Raw genomic sequence first — 18685 nt, forward strand, 5'->3', positions numbered from 1 at the left:
AGCAATCGGGCCGTGGATGCCCAAAGGAAAGCCCAAAGGGACATAGGAGCCCATGAGTAAAAGCAAAACAGTGCCCATAACAGGCTACTGAGAAAAGGGATGAGCGGCTGGCCCAAAAGGAGGTCCAGCAGGATTAAATTATTATGGCAGGAATAACAGTTCAGCGTTGCAGGAAATAAAGAAAATCAGGAGTGGGCCAAAGAAATGTAAGGCCCATCATCACACGAAGTCCAACTCCTGAATGGAGCGGGAAATCAAAGAAAAGCCCACATGAAGGGTCAGGAAACACAGATGGAGAGTCTCCAAATCACGACAGACGCATGAGTAGCAGGCAGACTCTTGGACATATCTGAAAGGAAAACACGCGCAAGGCCCAGGCACCACCAGCCTGTACCCAGCCAATATAGAACATGGTAGGGCCATGTGCCAGAGATAAGAGGTAAATGGGGTATAGTTTGGTGGTGGGGAGAGGGGAAAAGATCTATTTGCGGCTCCTACCCAAGCCCTTTTGGGAGGTACGTCCTGCTGGGATGACAAACCACCCAAAAGAGGCAAGTTTGAGGGGGAACCGTTAGATGCATGTCTTGAGAGTAGAGAGAGAAAATATTTATACCATAGGAGGAAAGAGGTGCTACGGTAGACGGAGAAATGAAACCTGCCTCTGTCTAGCAAGAGTGAGTGGCACACACCTCTAGTGGTTGGCAAGTACGCCTAGACCAGACAAAGGCGGTTAATGGGCAAAATGGTAAAACTTTGGTCACGGCAGGCACTATAAAGAGGCCCCTGCCGTGCCCTGAAAAAAGGATCAAAAAATAGAGCAATGTTACGGAGTGAAAAGGAAAACAGAGTAGGTAGAAAAGAAAAAAAAGATAAGAAAGAAAACAAAGAAGAAAAGAAAGGAAACTAAAGAAAAAAGAGAGTTAGTTCAATGGGCATGCACCAATAGATCGGTTTTCCCTCTCTCCCCCTTCAAATCTTGCCTTCTTCCAAAACGTAAACAATGACTCTTTTCTTTTTTGGGCAATAACCATTTAGGTCCGACTCCCTCAAAGCCATTAATCCTCACGGTAGGATCTTTTTCCTGGGAGATTATTTGCATTGAGAAGAGGCGTTCTCCCCTCTTTGACTTTGCTTCGGCAGACTAAGCTTAAAACTTGATTTATACCCATTTGTTTAGCTCATATTATTTTCTTTACTTTCTCTGTGATTGACATTATCATGACTGTAATCATGTTTTATAAGTAGGGATTATATAGCCATTTGTTTAAATAGTCAAGAATATTCTGTTTTTTATTATTATTATTATATTTGTCTGTCGTAACTCGTCTACAACAGTTCTGCTTGCCGTAAGTTTACTCCTGGCAGACAAGGCATAAGTTTGTGCACAAACCGGCCCAAGTTGAGTTACAATTGGACCGACCCCAACTCCCTTACTCAGAAATATTCAGGCCCATTACCGCAGGAGGCAGCCCAAGCCCAATACACCATACACAGAAAAGGCCCCTACACTCTATATTAATTAATTAATTTCAGTTCAATAGTAAATCCCTCTATTCAAAATTGTCTATACTATTTATAAGAGGATTACTCTCTTTAGATTTGATTTTTTTTGTGGTTTAGAAATACCCCTAAACCTTACGTTTAACGGGAAAAAAACTTGAGGACGGTCTGATAAAAATATATCTCCAATTCCACATAAAATGCCTATAAAATAGGACATTCTCCTACTAATCCGTATCTTCAAAACAAACTTATCCAAAAAATTAAAAAAATAATAATAAATTAATAAATAAATAAGACACTAGACCCCCCCCCCCAAAAAAAAATAAAACCTCATCGCACACGCAAAGCACATGTGACGAGGCTAGTTTTATATAAGTATATATAATGTCCCTCAGAAGTTTTTAAATCGTCAATTTAAACCTCCAATCAATTCCAAAACGTCCAAGATTTAAATTAATATGATTTTGTAAGTTTAGTGTTCAAATTTGAAACTAGAGAAATTATAAGGTTTAATTTAAAACATTTAAAGATATACGGTTTAATTTAATTTGAAACCATCTTTTTAAATAAAGGGTTTAAAATATAATTTACCCCCACCCCCTCCCCAAAAAAAAAAAAAAATGTATAGTTCAATCATCAATGATGCAAAGAAAATTTTCTAGGTGCGCACGTTTCAACCAACGTTCATGAGCTAGACTCCCTGGTCATTCACGTGACCACCTTCCATACCTATAATTTAGTTCAAACTTCAAACAACTAACACCATGACTTCACTAATAGTAAGTTTGTAGCCTAGTTATTGTACATAATATTTTGGAGGCTAGTAGCCTAATAACCAAACCACGTGCATGCACCTTGACAATGTCTTCGGAAGCAAGTTCAGTATGCTTGCATTTGCTGTTTCTACTGCTTGTATCTGGCACTGCAGTCTCACACTGGATTGTCAAGACTCTTCCTGGCTTCCCTGGTTATTTGCCCTTTAAACTTGAAACTGGGTATGCATTACTTTCTTTTATTTGCACTGAATAATTTCTACTTGCACCAAAACTGGGTTTGGGTTAATTGATTGGTGATGATGTTGATGGGAATTTGTATATAGATACATTAGTGTTGGTGAAGTGGAATTCTTCTACTATTTCGTCGAGTCGGAAGGGTACCCGGGAGCTGACCCTCTCTTGCTCTACATCAATGGAGGCCCAGGTTGTTCTGCATTGAATGGATTCTTGTACCAGATTGGTATGACTTTCTTCTTCCTCTTCTCTTTGCTTCTAATTAACCCCACACTAATTTTGAAAAGTTTCGTGTAGTGAGCATTTGGAAATTTGTTGCAGCGGTAACATTTGTTCTTTTGATTGGTCTTGACACTATCTTTGGGCGCATTTGGCACCTATTGACGCATTTGGAAGTAGCTTGGAGAGATATGCACTTTGTTCATTTGTTTTGCCCCTAATTTGGGTCTAGCAATTGATGCATTCGTGGATTAGGATAAATCTTGTCATGGTGTATATATATACCTATAGGGTTAGGTTCAAGTTACACCTAATGTAACTCTAAGTAATATTATATTATCCAACAACTTATTATAGAATTCATATTTTGAAAATCTCACCATTGAATTACATATTCTATATGTTCTTAGCAATCATGTCAATTTTCATGTCAATTAGATGTTATTTACTATTTGATTCATAAACTCATCTTTTATGCATTATTTTAAACTACAAAAACTTGAATTTAAAAAATTTATTGATGACATGACTATTAATCTTTGATCACCTTAAAATTTGGCAAACATGGAAAGTATATGAAGATAATATAATCTAACAGTAGATTTGTCAAAATTTGCATTCAATTAAAAAATATTAAGTGGTGTAATATTGCTTAGAGTTACACCAGGTATAACTTGAACCCAATCCATATATATAGAGAGACTTGATTCATGCCAAGGTTGAGAGAGGAATTTGATCAACTTCAATGCTGTATAAATTTTGCCAGGGTAGAAAATTGTTCTAGGGTTTGGCTCACTTGTGATTGTACTTTTTGAATTAGGGTGAACTTTCTATAAAATAAACGTAGATTGTAAAAATTATAGTTAGTGTGTGGTGTAACCATTGTTTATAAGTCACACTTCAATCATATGCAAATCATTGGACTACACATATCTTGTTGGTCGATCAAGAATGAAAAATTAATAAATAAACACCAATTTAAATACCAAATATATTTTTTTAAAAATAAAATGACATGTCACGGTTTGACCACAGTTGAACCTCGGCCTGACCTTAAAAACCTTAAACCTCTCTTTTTTCCAGTTCATTAAACAGTCTAGATTTGAAAACCATGAGTGTAACTGACATTGTTTAAAATTACACTAGATATAATTTAAACCCAACTCTTACAAATTTTACTACAAAATAATTCTAAATTGATGTGACAGTGTATATAATTAGCACTATTATAAGAATAAATAAATAAAATTTTAAATTACCTCTATGCCATTTGTGAGATAAAATATATAAGGCTTATATAGGAAAATCTATCATACTCATAGCATCATTCAAATATGTTTAAGAGTTAAAACACAATCTCAAACTTGATGACTTTAATGTTCGCCTGTAGGCCCATTAAAATTCAATATCTCTGATTACACTGGGGGCTTACCGACACTGCTATACGAACCAAACACATGGACAAAGGTACCAAGTGTTACACAGCAATTTTTCATTCCTTTCCATTATCTACATTTATTTTCTTTCCACTTTTGCCTTATCATACTTTTTTTTTTCTTTATTGATAATCCTAATGCTTTTGCAGACAGCCAATGTGTTATTTTTGGATGCACCTGTGGGTGCTGGTTTCTCATATGCAACAACCTCAGAAGCTTGGAACGCATCAGACACAAAATTGGCAGCTCAAGCCTATCAGTTTCTGAGAAATGTGAGTGTAATTGATGATATATATTATGTATATAAAGTCAATTGAAATGCTTATCGGTAATTTTAAATTGGATCTAATTGCTTTTTTAGCTCCATCATCTAAAGCATGAGTTTGGGTTTCAAACTTTCAATTAAAGCGAAGCTCTCTGCTTTAAAGCCTTAAATTTATTCACTGCGGGTCCCACGTTGGTCCACAGCAAAAGAATCTCCTTCGTAGTGAAAGCAGATTCGTCACACGGGGCCAAAAATCTGCTACCGAATAATAGATTAATGGGTATTACCATCTTTGAAAATTGGAAATTTATTAAGTATTTTGGGAGTATAATTTTAGATTTAGCTTAATCTTATCCATGGTTTACGGGTCCTGCAAAACATAACATATTTCAAGTCGCCTATTGATCTGCTCAAAATGCCAGTTTGACTATAATAAAGAGTAAAACGTTACTTTTTTTAATATAATCGTTTATCAGGAAAGATAAAAAAAGATAAAAGATAAAATAAAAAACCTTTTTTGAATATAATCAACGTGCACATGGATTTGTCATGAATTCTTTGGCTTTTTTTTTCTTCTTTCCTTTAATTTGTCTTTTTTCTAAATCTATTTGATTCCTTTTTTTTTTCCTTCTTTAATTTTTGTCTTTTTCTTCTTCTTTTTTAAACAATTTTTGTCTTTTTCTAAACCCTTGTTTCCTTTTTTTTTTTTTTTTTTTTTGTCTTTTTCTTTTATGTGCTTTTCTCTAAATAAGAGTGTGTTTGACTACCTATTAAAAAATTAACTTATTTTACTATTTAATTTATTTTTGTTACTATTTATGAGCCTTATTATACTTTTTGATACTATTCATGAATCTCACTATACTATTTCAACTAACTTTTACCTATATTTACAGTACTTTCAATAAAAAAAATTTTAATTTTAACAAAATAAACAAATTTCAAACAAAGTCTAAAGCAAGAATTTGGGTTTCAAACTTTCAATTAAAGCCAAGAACTTTGCTTTAAAGCCTTAAATTTATTCACTGCGGGTCCCACGTTGGTCCCACAGCAAAGAATCTCCTTTGTAGTGAAACTAGATTTCGTCACACGGGGCAAAAAATCTGCTACCAAATAATAGATTATGGGTATCACCGCTTTTGAAAACTGGAATTTTATTAAGAAATTTGGAAGTACGGTATAAGTTTGCATTTACCTTAATTCTATTCATGGTTTGCGGGTCCCGCAAAAACATAACATATTTCAAGTTGCCTATGCCTATTGATCGGCTCAAAATGCTAGTTTGACTATAATTTCTTTAAATGTTGGTTTACTTTTCTGAATATAAGGTTATGTTTGGTAATTTTTTTTTTTTAAAAAAAAAAAACTTGTTTTTAGGAATATAAATAAAAAAAAATTTTCTTGTATTTTTTAAATAAAAAACATGTTTAGTTAGCAGAAATTAAAAAGATAGTTTTATGAAGAAAAAAAAAAAGAAAATACTAAAATATATTATTACTAGGATTTGAATTATAATGCTAACTTATTAAATGAGACAGATTCATTAAATTAAATGTGTGTTTTCATTGACTTTTGAAAATTAGAAACTGAAAATAGCTTTTAACATGTTTTCAGTTTTCTTTACAAATTGAATTTTGAAAATAGTTTTTGTTTTTTGTCTATTTTGGATTATCAAACAAGTTTTTTAGTTTAAAAAATAGAAAATTGTTTTTGGAAACAGAAAATAAGGAGAAAAAACAGTTACCAAACATACCTCGTTGTTCCAAAAAAAAAAAAAAAAAAACCTTTTTTGAATATAATCAACAGGCACATGGATTTGTCTTGAATTCTTTGGCTTTTTTTTTTTTTTTTCTTCTTCTTCCTTTAATTTGTCATTTTTCTGAACCTATTTGATTCCTTTTTTTTTTTTCTTTTTTTTTTCCTTCTTTAATTTTTGTCTTTTTCTAAACCCATGTTCTTTTTATTGGTTTTGTTTTTTAGTCTTTTTCTTTTTGTACTTTCTCTTTTTCTCTCTCTCTCTCTCTCTCTCTCTCTCTCTCTCTCTCTCTCTCTCTCTCTCTCTCTCTCTCTCTCTCTCCTTTCACTTGGCTCTTCAAAAAATACAAAAGAAGTGACCTTATACAATTTTTATACTAAAATGTGTTACCTTTTATTTTATTTAATATGGATATAATTGTAAATTTCTTATCAATTGTTTTCCATCTTTTTGTTTTTTTATCTTCCCAACTAAACATAATTGAGAGAAAACTAAGGTTATGTTTAGTAACATTTTTTGTTTTCTATTTTCAAAAACTTGTTTTGAGGAATATAAAGAAAAAACAATTTTCTTGTATTTTTGAAATAAAAATCATGTTTGATTAGTTGAAATTAAAAAGATAGTTTTTTTAAGAAAAAAATATAAAATACTAAAATATGTTGTTATTAGGATTTGAACTCTAATACTAACTCATTAAATGAGACAAATTCGTTAAATTAAATGCGTGTTTTCATTAACTTGAGTTTTGAGAACAATTTTTCGTTTTTTGTCTATTTTGGGTTATCAAACAAGTATTTTAGTCTCAAAAATAGAAAATTATTTTTGAAAACAAAAAATAAAAGGAAAAAACAATTACCAGACATACCCTAAATATTTTCTATTCTCCCAATTTTCTATCCCTTTCCCACTTTCTATCCTTCCAATTTTTCACTTCTCTAACCAAACGGATCCTTAATTTTAAATTACAAAAACATGAAATTTGAACATTTGATTTTTAATGACAAAATCTCTTTCATCCTCCCTTTACTTAGAGAATTATAAGTATGAATATTTTTTTTCGTGGCACAGTGGTTGATGGAACACTCAAATTTTGTGAACAATCCGGTCTATCTTGGAAGCGATTCCTATGCAGGAGTAGTCAATCCAATAATTGCCGAACATATCATAAACGGTAACTTATATTGATCACAAGTCTTTGATAAACTCAATATTAATCACAAACTCAAAACCCAATTCTTTGTTATTGATTTGCAGGCAACGAAGCAGGAATTGAGCCTAATGTGAACCTCAAAGTACACAATCTATTAATAGGACTTGAATTGCCTTCCTTTTTTCCTCTTTTTTAAATCGTTTTTCATTTTTTATTTTAATGAACATTAGAGTAAAATGTTCTGTAAAAAATTGCAAGGGACTCGTGCTTAGTTGCCCACATACAAGTATGGATCTCGAAGAAAGCACAAGAGTAACATTTGCTCACAGAATGGCTCTAATATCGGATGCAATGTATGAGGTAGTTAAAACAGTTTAACTAAATTAAGCCTTAATTCTAACTTCTTGGGTATCATTTGCGTTACACATATTGGCTCAAAATCTATCGTCTTCATAGTTGTTCTTGTTAAATGCTATTTCAGTCAGCCAAAACTAGTTGCAATGGATATTACGTCGATTCGACAAATGCAAACTGCACAGAGGCTCTTGCAGCAATATCCCAGGTTGGATATGGATTATCAGATATGTTTATTGTAACATCATAGATTTTGGTAAACTCTATAAGCAGCAGGAATGAGTGATATCGTTAATATGAATATTTAGTGCATAGAGCTGGTAAATGAACCAGACATCTTGGGACCCAGTTGTGCTTTCATATCACCAAATAAAGCAAAAGAAGGTGCTCAAGGAATTCTTAGAGATTACTCTGGAAATTTCATTCTACCATGGTCTAAGAAAACAGACTTTTGGTGCAAAGTAAATCTCTCTCTCTCTCTGTCTCTCACACACAAAAACACACATTCTTGCAGTAGTTATAAATTCTCATTCATGCACATGTGTAAAAGACTTTACAACAGTGCAACTAATTTTATTTATTTATTTACTCTTGCAGAATTTTGAATATTTACTTTTGGACATATGGTTAAATTACAAAAGTGTCCAAGATGCTCTTCATGTTCGACCTGTAAGTGATTCTTGAGAGTTAAGTACAATTATTTTAATGAATCATGAATTTCAAGGATACAAATTTTTTTCTTTTACGACATAACCTGTCACATCAACAAGTAAAAAAGGAATTGTGACTACTTTGTGTACAATCAATGACTCGGATTATGAGTTAATCTTATCTTAACAGGGAACAGTTAAAGAAGTCTTTAGATGCAACGTCACCTTAAACTCCGATTACACCTACGACGTCACAAATGCCCTTCCCTATCTTAAAAATCTGACCAATTCAGGCTTGCAACTCATAGCTTTCAGGTTCCAATCAGCAAGTTCACTGCACTAAGTATTTATTATTATTAATTATTATTACTTATTAAAATAAACCAAACTCAAATATTTTTAGCCACATAATTAATTAGACTGTCTGAGCCAGATAATTACTAAGTTTTTTGATAACTACAAATTTTATTCTCTCCTGCAGTGGCGATCATGACATGGCAGTCACACATATTGCTACTGAAACATGGATAAATGCTCTAGACCTAACAATTGATACTGATTGGAGACCATGGTTTGTTGATGGTCAGGTTGCTGGGTGGGTTTATATGATGTCCAACATTAGCATTTTTTCTCATTCAGTGTTAATGTTTTCTTATGGCTAATAATGTGCATATAATTATTTAGGTACACAAGGAGATATACAAAAAGCGGATACCGCTTGACATACGCAACTATAAAGGCAAGAAAAAGAACCTTAATTTTTCACTTCATCGATACAAGCAATAAATTAAAAGAAAATTAGATTAAATGGATTGTTTTATTTTGAATAGGGAGCTGGACACTCACCAGCAGAGTACAAACGCAAGGAATGCTACGACATGTTTCAAAGATGGATCCACTACTATCCTCTCTAGTTCTTTCCTTTCAAGTATTGTTTTGGGAGGAAGTTTTCTGATATGTTTATCTTAAATAATTTCAACCCAAGTCCATGCTGTGACTCATTGCAATGATATTAAATTTAATCCTAGTTGCAGTTCCGGTGTCCTACATTTAAATATGTAACCCAAGACTAGATTGTATGAACATTAGCATCCAGGGATGCAAAAAAGAATCTATTTTGAATCTTCAAATACTACTTTATCTATTTTACCATCTCATTTTACAATCACCTAACATTCTAATTTCTATTTTTACATCCAACTCATCAAAATAATATAAACTAGCTTCTGAGCATGCGCGTGCTCTTCTATTTTTTGGGTAAAAATTAATAATTTGTATTTATTATAATTTGAAATTTCTACTTTTTCTAATCCAAAAAGAAAAAAAAAAACTAAGAGTGTAATGAAATTTTAAAAAAAAAAAAATTGAAAAAAAAAAGAAGAAGTCAAAAGAAACAAATACATTACGATGAAGTAAAAATAAATAAATAAATAAATATGTGGAGTGTGTTTTGTAGATTGGATGAATTTTAAATCTAACAAAAGGGTAATCTTATTTTGTAGGAAGTTAGTAAGTAGAAGTAAGAATTTAAATCAACGTAAAAGTAGGAGTTTATTAGATGCAGGAAGATTACCCATCAAATAATAATATAATATAAACTCACTTCTCTCTCTTCCTCTCTCCCTGTCCATCAAGCTTCAAGCCCACGGCCAGTAATCACCACCACCACCAGCAACCCACCCAAGCCCGCAACAGCCTAAACTCAACCCAACCACCAAAAGCTAGCTGCCGCCACCACCACCGAGACACCACAAAATCCTAAATTTTTATGAATACCCATATGAAAAAAAAACACATCTGATCTGAACTACATCAACACACTCCCCAGACATCTTACAATGAAAATCACACACACACACCAAAAAAAAAAAAATGTCAACAGCTCAAATCTAAACCCAAAGACAGCAAAAAATAATAATAAAAGACAAGAAAAACAATTTCGTAGGAGCTGATGGATATTGTTAGCAAATTTGGGTTCATGGATATTGTTATGGATTTTTGTTGTTTTTTTATTTTTCTTTGTCTTGGCTGGTTTCGGTTGAAAAAGAGAGAGCAAATCTGGGTTCGTGAGAGAGAAAGTGTGAAGGGAAAAATGGGTAGGGGGGCTAGAGTGCTAGGTTGAGCGGCGGCGGTGGCGGAGCAACAGCAGCGAAGCATCAGAACAACCAATCTTTGAACATCGGTTCTAAACCAACCCAAAACAACCAATCTTCAAGCATCGGTTTTCAAAACCCAGAATAACCTAGAACAAGCATAGAAGCATCTATCTAAATCCAATACCCAAGCGAGCAAAACCCAGAACAACCAATCTTCAAGCCGCCATCACTGTTGCCTTCAGTCTTCAAGCCTCTGCCGTCGCCTTCACCGCTGCCATCACCACTGAGACAGACTTAGCTAAGATGGATGGGAGAGATGACAGCAATGAGGGATGAAAGAAACGGTGGGCAAGAGGCAGAGAGAAGAGAGAGAAAGAGAGGAATATTTTTTTATTTAAGCAGAGAGAAAATTAAAGTAGAGAATAAAATATATTATTTATTTTTTACAACCGAGTTATAGTAAGTTGTATATGAGGCCGTTTGGATTCAGCGTTTTCCGCTAAATCCAAGCTGCGTTTTCTGAATTTTTTTTTTTTTACTTTAGCCGCACATTTTGACTAAATCAACTGTGAACAGTGCATTCGTACACTGTTCATGGACCCACAAATTTCACTTTTCAACAACTTTTTCATTAAAAATGGGTCCTACAATACTATTCACATATTTAAAAATTATTTTGCTACAGTGTTTTCAGTTTCAGCAAAAATAAGCTCAATCCAAACGGACCCTATATATATATAATCTCACTGTAGCCAGTTGGTATAATTTTTTAAGAATAAAAACTTGGATGTGGCATGTTTTTAAAAAGTTGGGTTGTAAAATAGCAATGCCAGAGCTCTAAAAGCATTCTTATCAGGTGTGTCAAATGCCAAATATTTGGCATTTGGCATACCAAACATCAAAAACAAAGCATCATCAGGTGTGCTAAATGTCTCAAAATTTTGAGACATGCTATAGTATGCTCTCAAATATGAGAGCATACGGACAGAAATGCCATTTTGGTTTAATATTTTTTTATTCTCTTTTCTTTCTCCTCTCTCATCACTTTATTCTTTTCTCTTCTCTCTCCGTCACTCTCTATCTCTTCCCTCTCAGTCCTCCCTGCTCAAGATCTCTCTCATCTTTGCTCAAGATCTCTCGTCGCCTCACCTCACCGTCAACCTCCACAGCCCTTACTGCCGACCTTTAGATCTCTTAATCAGGTCGTGGGTGTGAGATTTGGGATGGGTTTCAATGTGTGGGTTTTGGGTCATTGATTGATCAGTTGGGTTGGGATTTTGGGCTGGTGGTGGTGTCATGGTTGTGTGATTGGTTGAGTTTTGGGCCGTGTCATGGTTGTGTGATTGGTTGAGTTTTGGGCCGACGATGTTTGTGGTTGTAGTGGGCGGTAGTGTTTGTGGCTGTAGTGGGCCGGCAGTGTTTGTTGAAGATTTTGAGTTTCTTTTTCTTTTCTCTTTTGTTGAGGTTTTCGGATTTGGAATTTGTTGGAGATCCAATGATTGTGATTGTAGTTTGTGGAGGTTGATTTGCCGTTGGTGGTGATTTGCCACCGTCGTTGCCGTTGCCATTGTCGTTGGTGGTTTGTGGAGGTTGATTGTGATTGTAGTTTAATGTGTTGGAATTTGTTTAATATTATTTAATGTGTTGGATATATTATTTTAATGTATAGAATTGAAAAATAGAAGATGTGATAAATGGTTAATTGTAAAATGATATGCTAAAATGATAAAGTAGGTTTTTGGTGTGTCAAAATGACATTTTTTATGAGAGAGCCGATGAGAATGCTCTAAGAGCATTCCCATCAAACATCCTAAAAAATTTAGTATTTATCATCTCAAAACACTTCTTTTATAATTTTAACATCTCATTTTACAATATACCAAACATCAAACATTTATTTTTTTTACAACTTCATTTAAATATTCTTTCCTTTAATATTTTAATTCATTTTTATTATTATTTCTCACTCTCCCTCTGCCTCTCTCTCCCACTGTATTTTCATCTTTGTCAACCCGGTCTAGAAGCTTCTCCCACCTCCATGGCCTGAGCTTTTCATCTCTAACCACGGCACTCAACAGCATTTAAAAAAAAAACAAAAACAAAAAAAAAACAAAAACTACCCACCATACGGCCTCAACCCACAGCACAACCCACAACAACCAACCACCAAATCAATCAACCCACACCCATAAGCCAAAGCCACCCCAATCAACTCATAGCCATGACCATAAAACCACTCAAGGCAACCGAAACCCACCCACAACTTAGATTTGATTTTACAAAACCCACCCACTCATACCCACGACTCAAGGCTTGCGATGGCTCCAGTGAGGCAATCTTGAAGAGTTGGTGAGGGGATCTCGCAGGGTGGGCTAAGGCAATCTTGAAGAGTGCAAGGCTTGCGGTGGCTCCGGCGAGGCAGACCGTCGTTGTGAGAAAGAAGGAGACGAAGAGCATAGAGAAAGAGGTAGAGAGAAACAGAAAAAGAAAAAGAAAAAGAGACCTGGAGAGAGAGAAAGAAAAAGACATGAGAATAAAAAACCTTTTTTTAAAAATCCAAGTGACAGTGAGCTTGTATTGATACAAGCTCATTGTAGAAGTATACCAAAAATTTTGCCATTTGAAATCTTTGATGGAGTGCTTTTTTTGGTGTTTTGATGGTAAAATTTAGCATATACCCCTTTTAGCATCCTTAGAGCATTCTCATCAGCTCTCTCATAAAAAATGTCATTTTGACACACCAAAACATACTTTATCATTTTAGCACATTATTTTACAACATACCATTTATCAGATGTTCTATCCTTCAATTCTATACATTAAAATAATATTTACAACATATTAAAATAATATATTAACCCCTCCCACCACCACCACCGTCATCATCATCAAAATCATCATCATCAACAACACCACCACCAACAACGGCACAACTGCCGCAATAATAGCCACCAACAACCTCTACTGCAACAACACCGACAGCCACCACTGGCACAAACCCACATTCACGAATGCTGCCTTCAAAAAAAATTAATTAATTAAAAAAAAAAAAAAAAAAAAAACACAACCAACACAACCAATATCGGCGGCAGCACTGGTGAGACCCATCCACAGCCACAAATCTCACACCCACAACCCAATCTCACACCCACAACCCAATCTGAGACCATCCCATACCTCACACCCACAACCCGATCAACCCACCACCTTCAACCAAAATCAGCCAACCGCCAACAATCAAAACAACCAACCACCATTAGAAATACTACCACAACCACCAAGAGAGAGAGAGAGAGAGAGAGAGAGAGAGAGAGATCTACGGATTAGTGAGAGCAAACCAAAGTTTTTGCCCGATCTCAGCCTTGTCGGTATGAATCAAGTCGGATCTCGGTCTCTGTATGAAAGTTGCAAAGTGTGGTGGTGATGGCTGTTGCAGACAGAGAGAGGAAGAGAGTGAGATAAAAAAATGAAAGTGAGAAAGAAATAGGAGCAACGTAGACCAGAGAGGAGAGAGAAAAGTGAATAAAATAAGAAAAAAAATTATAGCATTGATGTTCGTATCGTCTCATATTTCAGACGGTATTGTAGCGGTGTGCCAAATTATTTTGCATTTGGCACACCTCATGAGGGTTTGTTTTTTATGTTTGGTGTGCCAAATGCCAAATATTTGGCATTTGGCACACCTTATGAGAATGCTCTAATGAAAGATAACTATATTATTAATTTTAGGTTTGTACAAATGTAATTCCTTAAGTTTCTTTCTATATTAATGAATTCATTTCAGACTCATATATATTGAATTACAGAAGAGGAGCCTTGCATATACTCTTTATATAAGATAGTAAGACACTCGAGATCACTAGAAGATTTTAAAATGACTTTGATAAAATATTATGTGTAGTCAACTATAATAGTAAAAATTTAAAATAATATCATATTAGAGTACTACCATCAAGTGTGCTAAATGCTAAATATTTGGAATACAATACCTAATAAGTATGTTCTTAGTAAGGGGGAGAAGCTAATCATAGAACAAAAAACTCAAAAAAGGAAGAAAAAAAAGTCTCAACATGAAATAAACAAATAAAAATGCTGGAACAAAACTTTCATAAATCCAATCAAAGCAGGTGTCAATACCCCGTTTTGGTTCACCACTAAACAAAAGCTATAAAGCCTACAACTAAAGTATTGTCGGACCCGAGGCAACAGGCCTTTTAAATTCCAAACTTGCTGGTTGTCGGACCCGACTTTCCCTCATGTTGTTAACCAGGCTTGGAGGCATTTGGATGCTCTTGAAGAGGCTATTAAGCACTTCAAAAGGGATGCCACCAAGTGGAACAAGGTGCAGTTTGGTAATATTTTTGCTAGGAAGAAAAACATCATGGCAAGATTAGATGGTATTCAGTGTACCTTGTCAATTCGGCCATCCAATTTTCTTTTGAATTTGGAGAATGCTCTTCTGAAGGAGCTTGATATGGTGCTGAATCAGGAGGAGGAGCTTTGGGCTCTTAAGTCGAGAGTCAATTGGATGATACAAGGTGACAAAAACACTGCCTTTTATCATGTTTCAACCTTAGTTAGGAGAAAGAGAAACCAGATTGTGGCAATTAAAGATGCTATGGGGGAGTGGTTGTTGGAAGAGGATGAAGTTAAGGAGTTTGTTAAAAATAGTTTTAATGATGTTTACACCACCTCGCTGCTTAGTGCCAGCAGGGCAGCCCCAGAAAGGTCTCAATGGCAAGCCAGCTTAATTGAGGAAGAGAAAACCAGCATTAGTGGAGCTGCTACAGAGGATGAGGTTAAAGCTGCTTTATGGTCACTTAAAGCCTTTAAAGCACCAGGGCCGGATGGGCTGCATGCAGGTTTTTTCTAGAGATTCTGGTTGATTGTAGGAAAGTCTGTTATTGAGGAAGTGAAGAAGGTTTTTTTTTTTTAGAGGAGAGTTCCGGAATACTTAAACAGCACCCATATTACTCTTATACCCAAGATTCAAGGCCCGGAAACCTTAGGAAATTATAAACCTATAAGCTTGTGTAACACCGGATACAAGATTGTAATCAAGATCATTGTTGCTAGATTGAGACCTTATTTGGATAAGCTAATCTCTCCCCTTCAAGTAGCGTTTGTTCCGGGTAGAAAGGGAGTTGATAATGCCATAATAGCGCAGGAAGTTATTCATACGCTTAGTAAGAAGAGAGGGAAAGCTGGGTATATGGCTTTGAAGATTGATTTGGAGAAAGCGTATGATAAGCTAGAATGGTGCTTCATAAGGGAAACTCTTATTAGAGTTAACCTCCCTTCGGATCTCATTGATATCATTATGAGTTGTGTCTCAACAGTGTCAATGTCGGTGCTATTTAATGGCGAAGCTCTTGACCCAATATACCCCTCAAGAGGGATAAGGCAAGGAGATCCCTTATCCCCTTGCCTTTTCATTTTGTGCATGGATTTCCTTGGCCATCTAATTGAGGAGAAATGCAGTCAAAACCTCTGGCAGCCTGTTAAGGCCTCTCGAAATGGGCCGGCTCTCTCTCATTTGCTGTTTGCGGATGATCTTGTTTTCTTTGCTAAAACGGATTATATTAATTGTTCAGCAATTAGAGATGTACTTGATGATTTTTGTGCTTTGTCGGGCCAAACAGTGAGTGAGGTGATGTGCATGAAATATATACAATAAAGTACTCACATATCTACATATTTAGCCTTACTTTTATGTTATTTTGTGACTAATTATATAATATCTTTGTGTTGTAGGTAACAAGGGCTTTACATGCAAAGTGGGGCTAGGCCAATTGAATCAAGCCAACTTACATCCAACTAGGCATGAATTCAAGAAAAGACCAACCCAATTAAATTTAAATCCAATTGGAGTAAGGAATCAAAGGAAATTTGCGCCAAATCCAAGTCCAATTCGGATTAGGATTCCAGACTGCATATCAGTTAGTATTTTTGGCATAACTTTCGGCTCAGATGTCCAATCGAGATGATTCAAGTTGGGCTGGAACGTTAACTTGAAGGGCTACAACTTTGTAGTTTACCAAAAGTCCAAATTCTGACGTTAAATGGGCCAAAATAGTCGGTTAAGTGAAGCCTAAAAATCTGGGATTTTCTCCAAACGGGAATTCAACTTGTAATGGGATTCCTTAACCTATTTAAAGGTTCTTTAGGGCAAAATTCAGGAAGGCTAGTGCTAGGGCTGAGGGCTGAATGTATAGAGAGTGCGGCTACTTCTTTGGTTTTCTTCCATGACAGTTAGTTTTATTTTATTTGTCTAGTTTAATGTTTAGTATTTTATTTTTGTGTTTTCTTTTAATTACTATGTGTAGCTAAATTTATAATTAGGGTTGAGGATGAAACCTTGTTAAGGATTATCAGTTATATTTATGTGATTTGATTTTTTCTACAATAGTTGTTATTTAATGATTTAAATTGTTCTTGCTTCATATCAATTGACTAAGATGGAATTCTAGATATGAGTTCAATCATGTTTTTCTCATGATTTAGGATTTATCTTAATTAATTGAATGCTTGGTTTATTAATTCTTGATTATAAAATTGGATATCACTTGTGATTTGTTTGTCAATGGATACAATTTATGATTTGATTTTTAGAATTGGATATATCTTGTGATTTGTTTGGCTATTGATACAATTGATGATTTGATTTTATACTTAAGAAGCGAAGAAGAACATGCTTTTGATTTTTAAAATAAGGATTTTAATGATGATATTTTCCATGATAGCAAGATTGATTTCTAGATTATCATGCAGTGGTTGGGAAAAATTAATGATCATAAATATATGCCGATATGACTTACAAGGCGGATTCCAAAACCTTAATTCCTTTCTCTTAATTGTTTACATCTTTTTATTGCTTTATATCTTTGCTTAGTTTAATTATTTGCTTAGTTTATTTTATTGCAACCAACCAATTTTTATTTAAACTAGATTAGGATTAATTTGGTTAAGGTTTAATTAATTTTCCTACATTCATACAAGTCCCTGTGGGTTCGACCTCGTTCTTGTCCAACTATACTTCGGTACGGTTCGTACACTTGCGAGTATTTTAAAATTTCACAACATGAGGCAAAATCTAGAGTCTATTTTTCACCTAATGTTGATAGAGATACTAGAGAATCGCTTTGTGACATTCTTGGATTTGCCTCCACTCCAAAGCTTGGAAAGTGCCTTGGTTTTCCTATCAAGCAGCCTGGAACGTCTCCTCAAGACTATAATTTCATCTTGGATAGGGTAAAGCAAAAATTAGCGGGTTGGAAAGCAAATATGCTTTCATTGGCTGGTCGTTCAGTTCTTATACAGGCCTCTTCAGCCACGATACCTGCCTATGTTATGTAGTGTACTCAACTTCCTGGGAAAATACTTGAAGGCACTGACCGAGTTAATCGGAATTTCCTTTGGGGCTCTTCGGATTTAGTCAGGAAGATGCACTGGATTGGGTGGAAAAAGGTGACCAAATCTAAAGAGGAAGGTGGTCTTGGGCTACAAACAGCGAAGGGGCAGAATATTGCTTTGTTGGCAAAGCTAAACTGGAGGCTAGCTACAGAAAAAGATGCTTTATGGGCCAAAGTGTTAAGACAGAAATACTGCAATCAGCAGAGGATGAATGCAGCCAATGCGGATAGGCTGCCTTGCTCTCATATTTGGGCTGCGGTAAAAAAAGGAAAAGAGGTGTTTAACAAAGGAAGCATGTGGACAGTTGGGAGAGAGAGTAATTTAAGCTTTTGGTCAAGGAATTGGATAAAAAAAGGGACCCTTCGGCAGCAAATTCAGGGACCTTTAACTCAGGAAGCTTCTCAATGGGTAGTGAAAGATATTATGGTGGATGCGGGGTGGGATTGGGATCGAATTCCATTTGAGCTCCCTATGGATATCAAGTTGATGATTCAAGCTACTCCTATATCTATGACAGGTAGAGGTAAGGAGAGGTTAGTTTGGATGGAGAATCCAAGGGGTGTTTTTGATCTGAAAAGTGCCTATCGTATTACTGAAAATTCTGATCCTAGTCCTCCCTTTGCTGCGGGTTGGATATGGAAAGCTAAAACCCTTCCAAAAATAAAGACCTTCCTTTGGAGATGTGCCCATGAGAGTATTGGAGTTAAGGCTTGCCTGGTTAGAAGAGGATTGGGTGATGATGAGATTTTTCCTATCTGCAGAATGGAGGTGGAATCAGTTATGCATGCCCTTAGAGATTGTGGCTGGGCTAAGGCTGTGTGGATGCAGCTGGG

At 35.2% G+C, this 18685-nt stretch overlaps 2 protein-coding genes across 2 annotated transcripts; both read left to right on the forward strand.

Annotated features, from left to right (window-relative positions):
- The first annotated feature begins 2264 nt into the window (after nucleotides 1–2264).
- On the forward strand, nucleotides 2265–9495 carry LOC115967714 (serine carboxypeptidase-like 18). Its single transcript, XM_031086848.1, has 14 exons — nucleotides 2265–2498; nucleotides 2603–2739; nucleotides 4123–4199; nucleotides 4318–4440; nucleotides 7258–7360; nucleotides 7444–7481; nucleotides 7598–7699; nucleotides 7821–7901; nucleotides 8002–8154; nucleotides 8291–8362; nucleotides 8534–8658; nucleotides 8825–8938; nucleotides 9028–9082; nucleotides 9174–9495. The coding sequence occupies exons 1-14, from the start codon at nucleotides 2365–2367 to the stop codon at nucleotides 9255–9257; spliced, it is 1398 nt and encodes a 465-aa protein (XP_030942708.1). The 5' UTR covers nucleotides 2265–2364; the 3' UTR covers nucleotides 9258–9495.
- A 5264-nt stretch (nucleotides 9496–14759) lies between these two features.
- On the forward strand, nucleotides 14760–15312 carry LOC115966695. Its single transcript, XM_031085871.1, has one exon. The coding sequence runs from the start codon at nucleotides 14821–14823 to the stop codon at nucleotides 15310–15312; it is 492 nt and encodes a 163-aa protein (XP_030941731.1). The 5' UTR covers nucleotides 14760–14820.
- Nucleotides 15313–18685: the final 3373 nt, after the last annotated feature.

The sequence above is a fragment of the Quercus lobata genome, chromosome 11 (assembly GCF_001633185.2).
Source record: "Quercus lobata isolate SW786 chromosome 11, ValleyOak3.0 Primary Assembly, whole genome shotgun sequence".
In the NCBI taxonomy this organism is placed as follows: Eukaryota; Viridiplantae; Streptophyta; class Magnoliopsida; order Fagales; family Fagaceae; genus Quercus; species Quercus lobata.

Excerpts from the sequence above, each read along its gene's own strand:
- LOC115966695 (XM_031085871.1), top strand. The coding sequence starts at position 14,821 with ATGGCAAGATTAGATGGTATTCAGTGTACCTTGTCAATTCGGCCATCC.
- LOC115967714 (XM_031086848.1), top strand. The coding sequence starts at position 2,365 with ATGTCTTCGGAAGCAAGTTCAGTATGCTTGCATTTGCTGTTTCTACTG. Across the intron at positions 7,700-7,820 it reads TATCGGATGCAATGTATGAG|TCAGCCAAAACTAGTTGCAA; the intron begins GTAGTTAAAACA and ends ATGCTATTTCAG. Across the intron at positions 8,939-9,027 it reads GTTGATGGTCAGGTTGCTGG|GTACACAAGGAGATATACAA; the intron begins GTGGGTTTATAT and ends ATAATTATTTAG.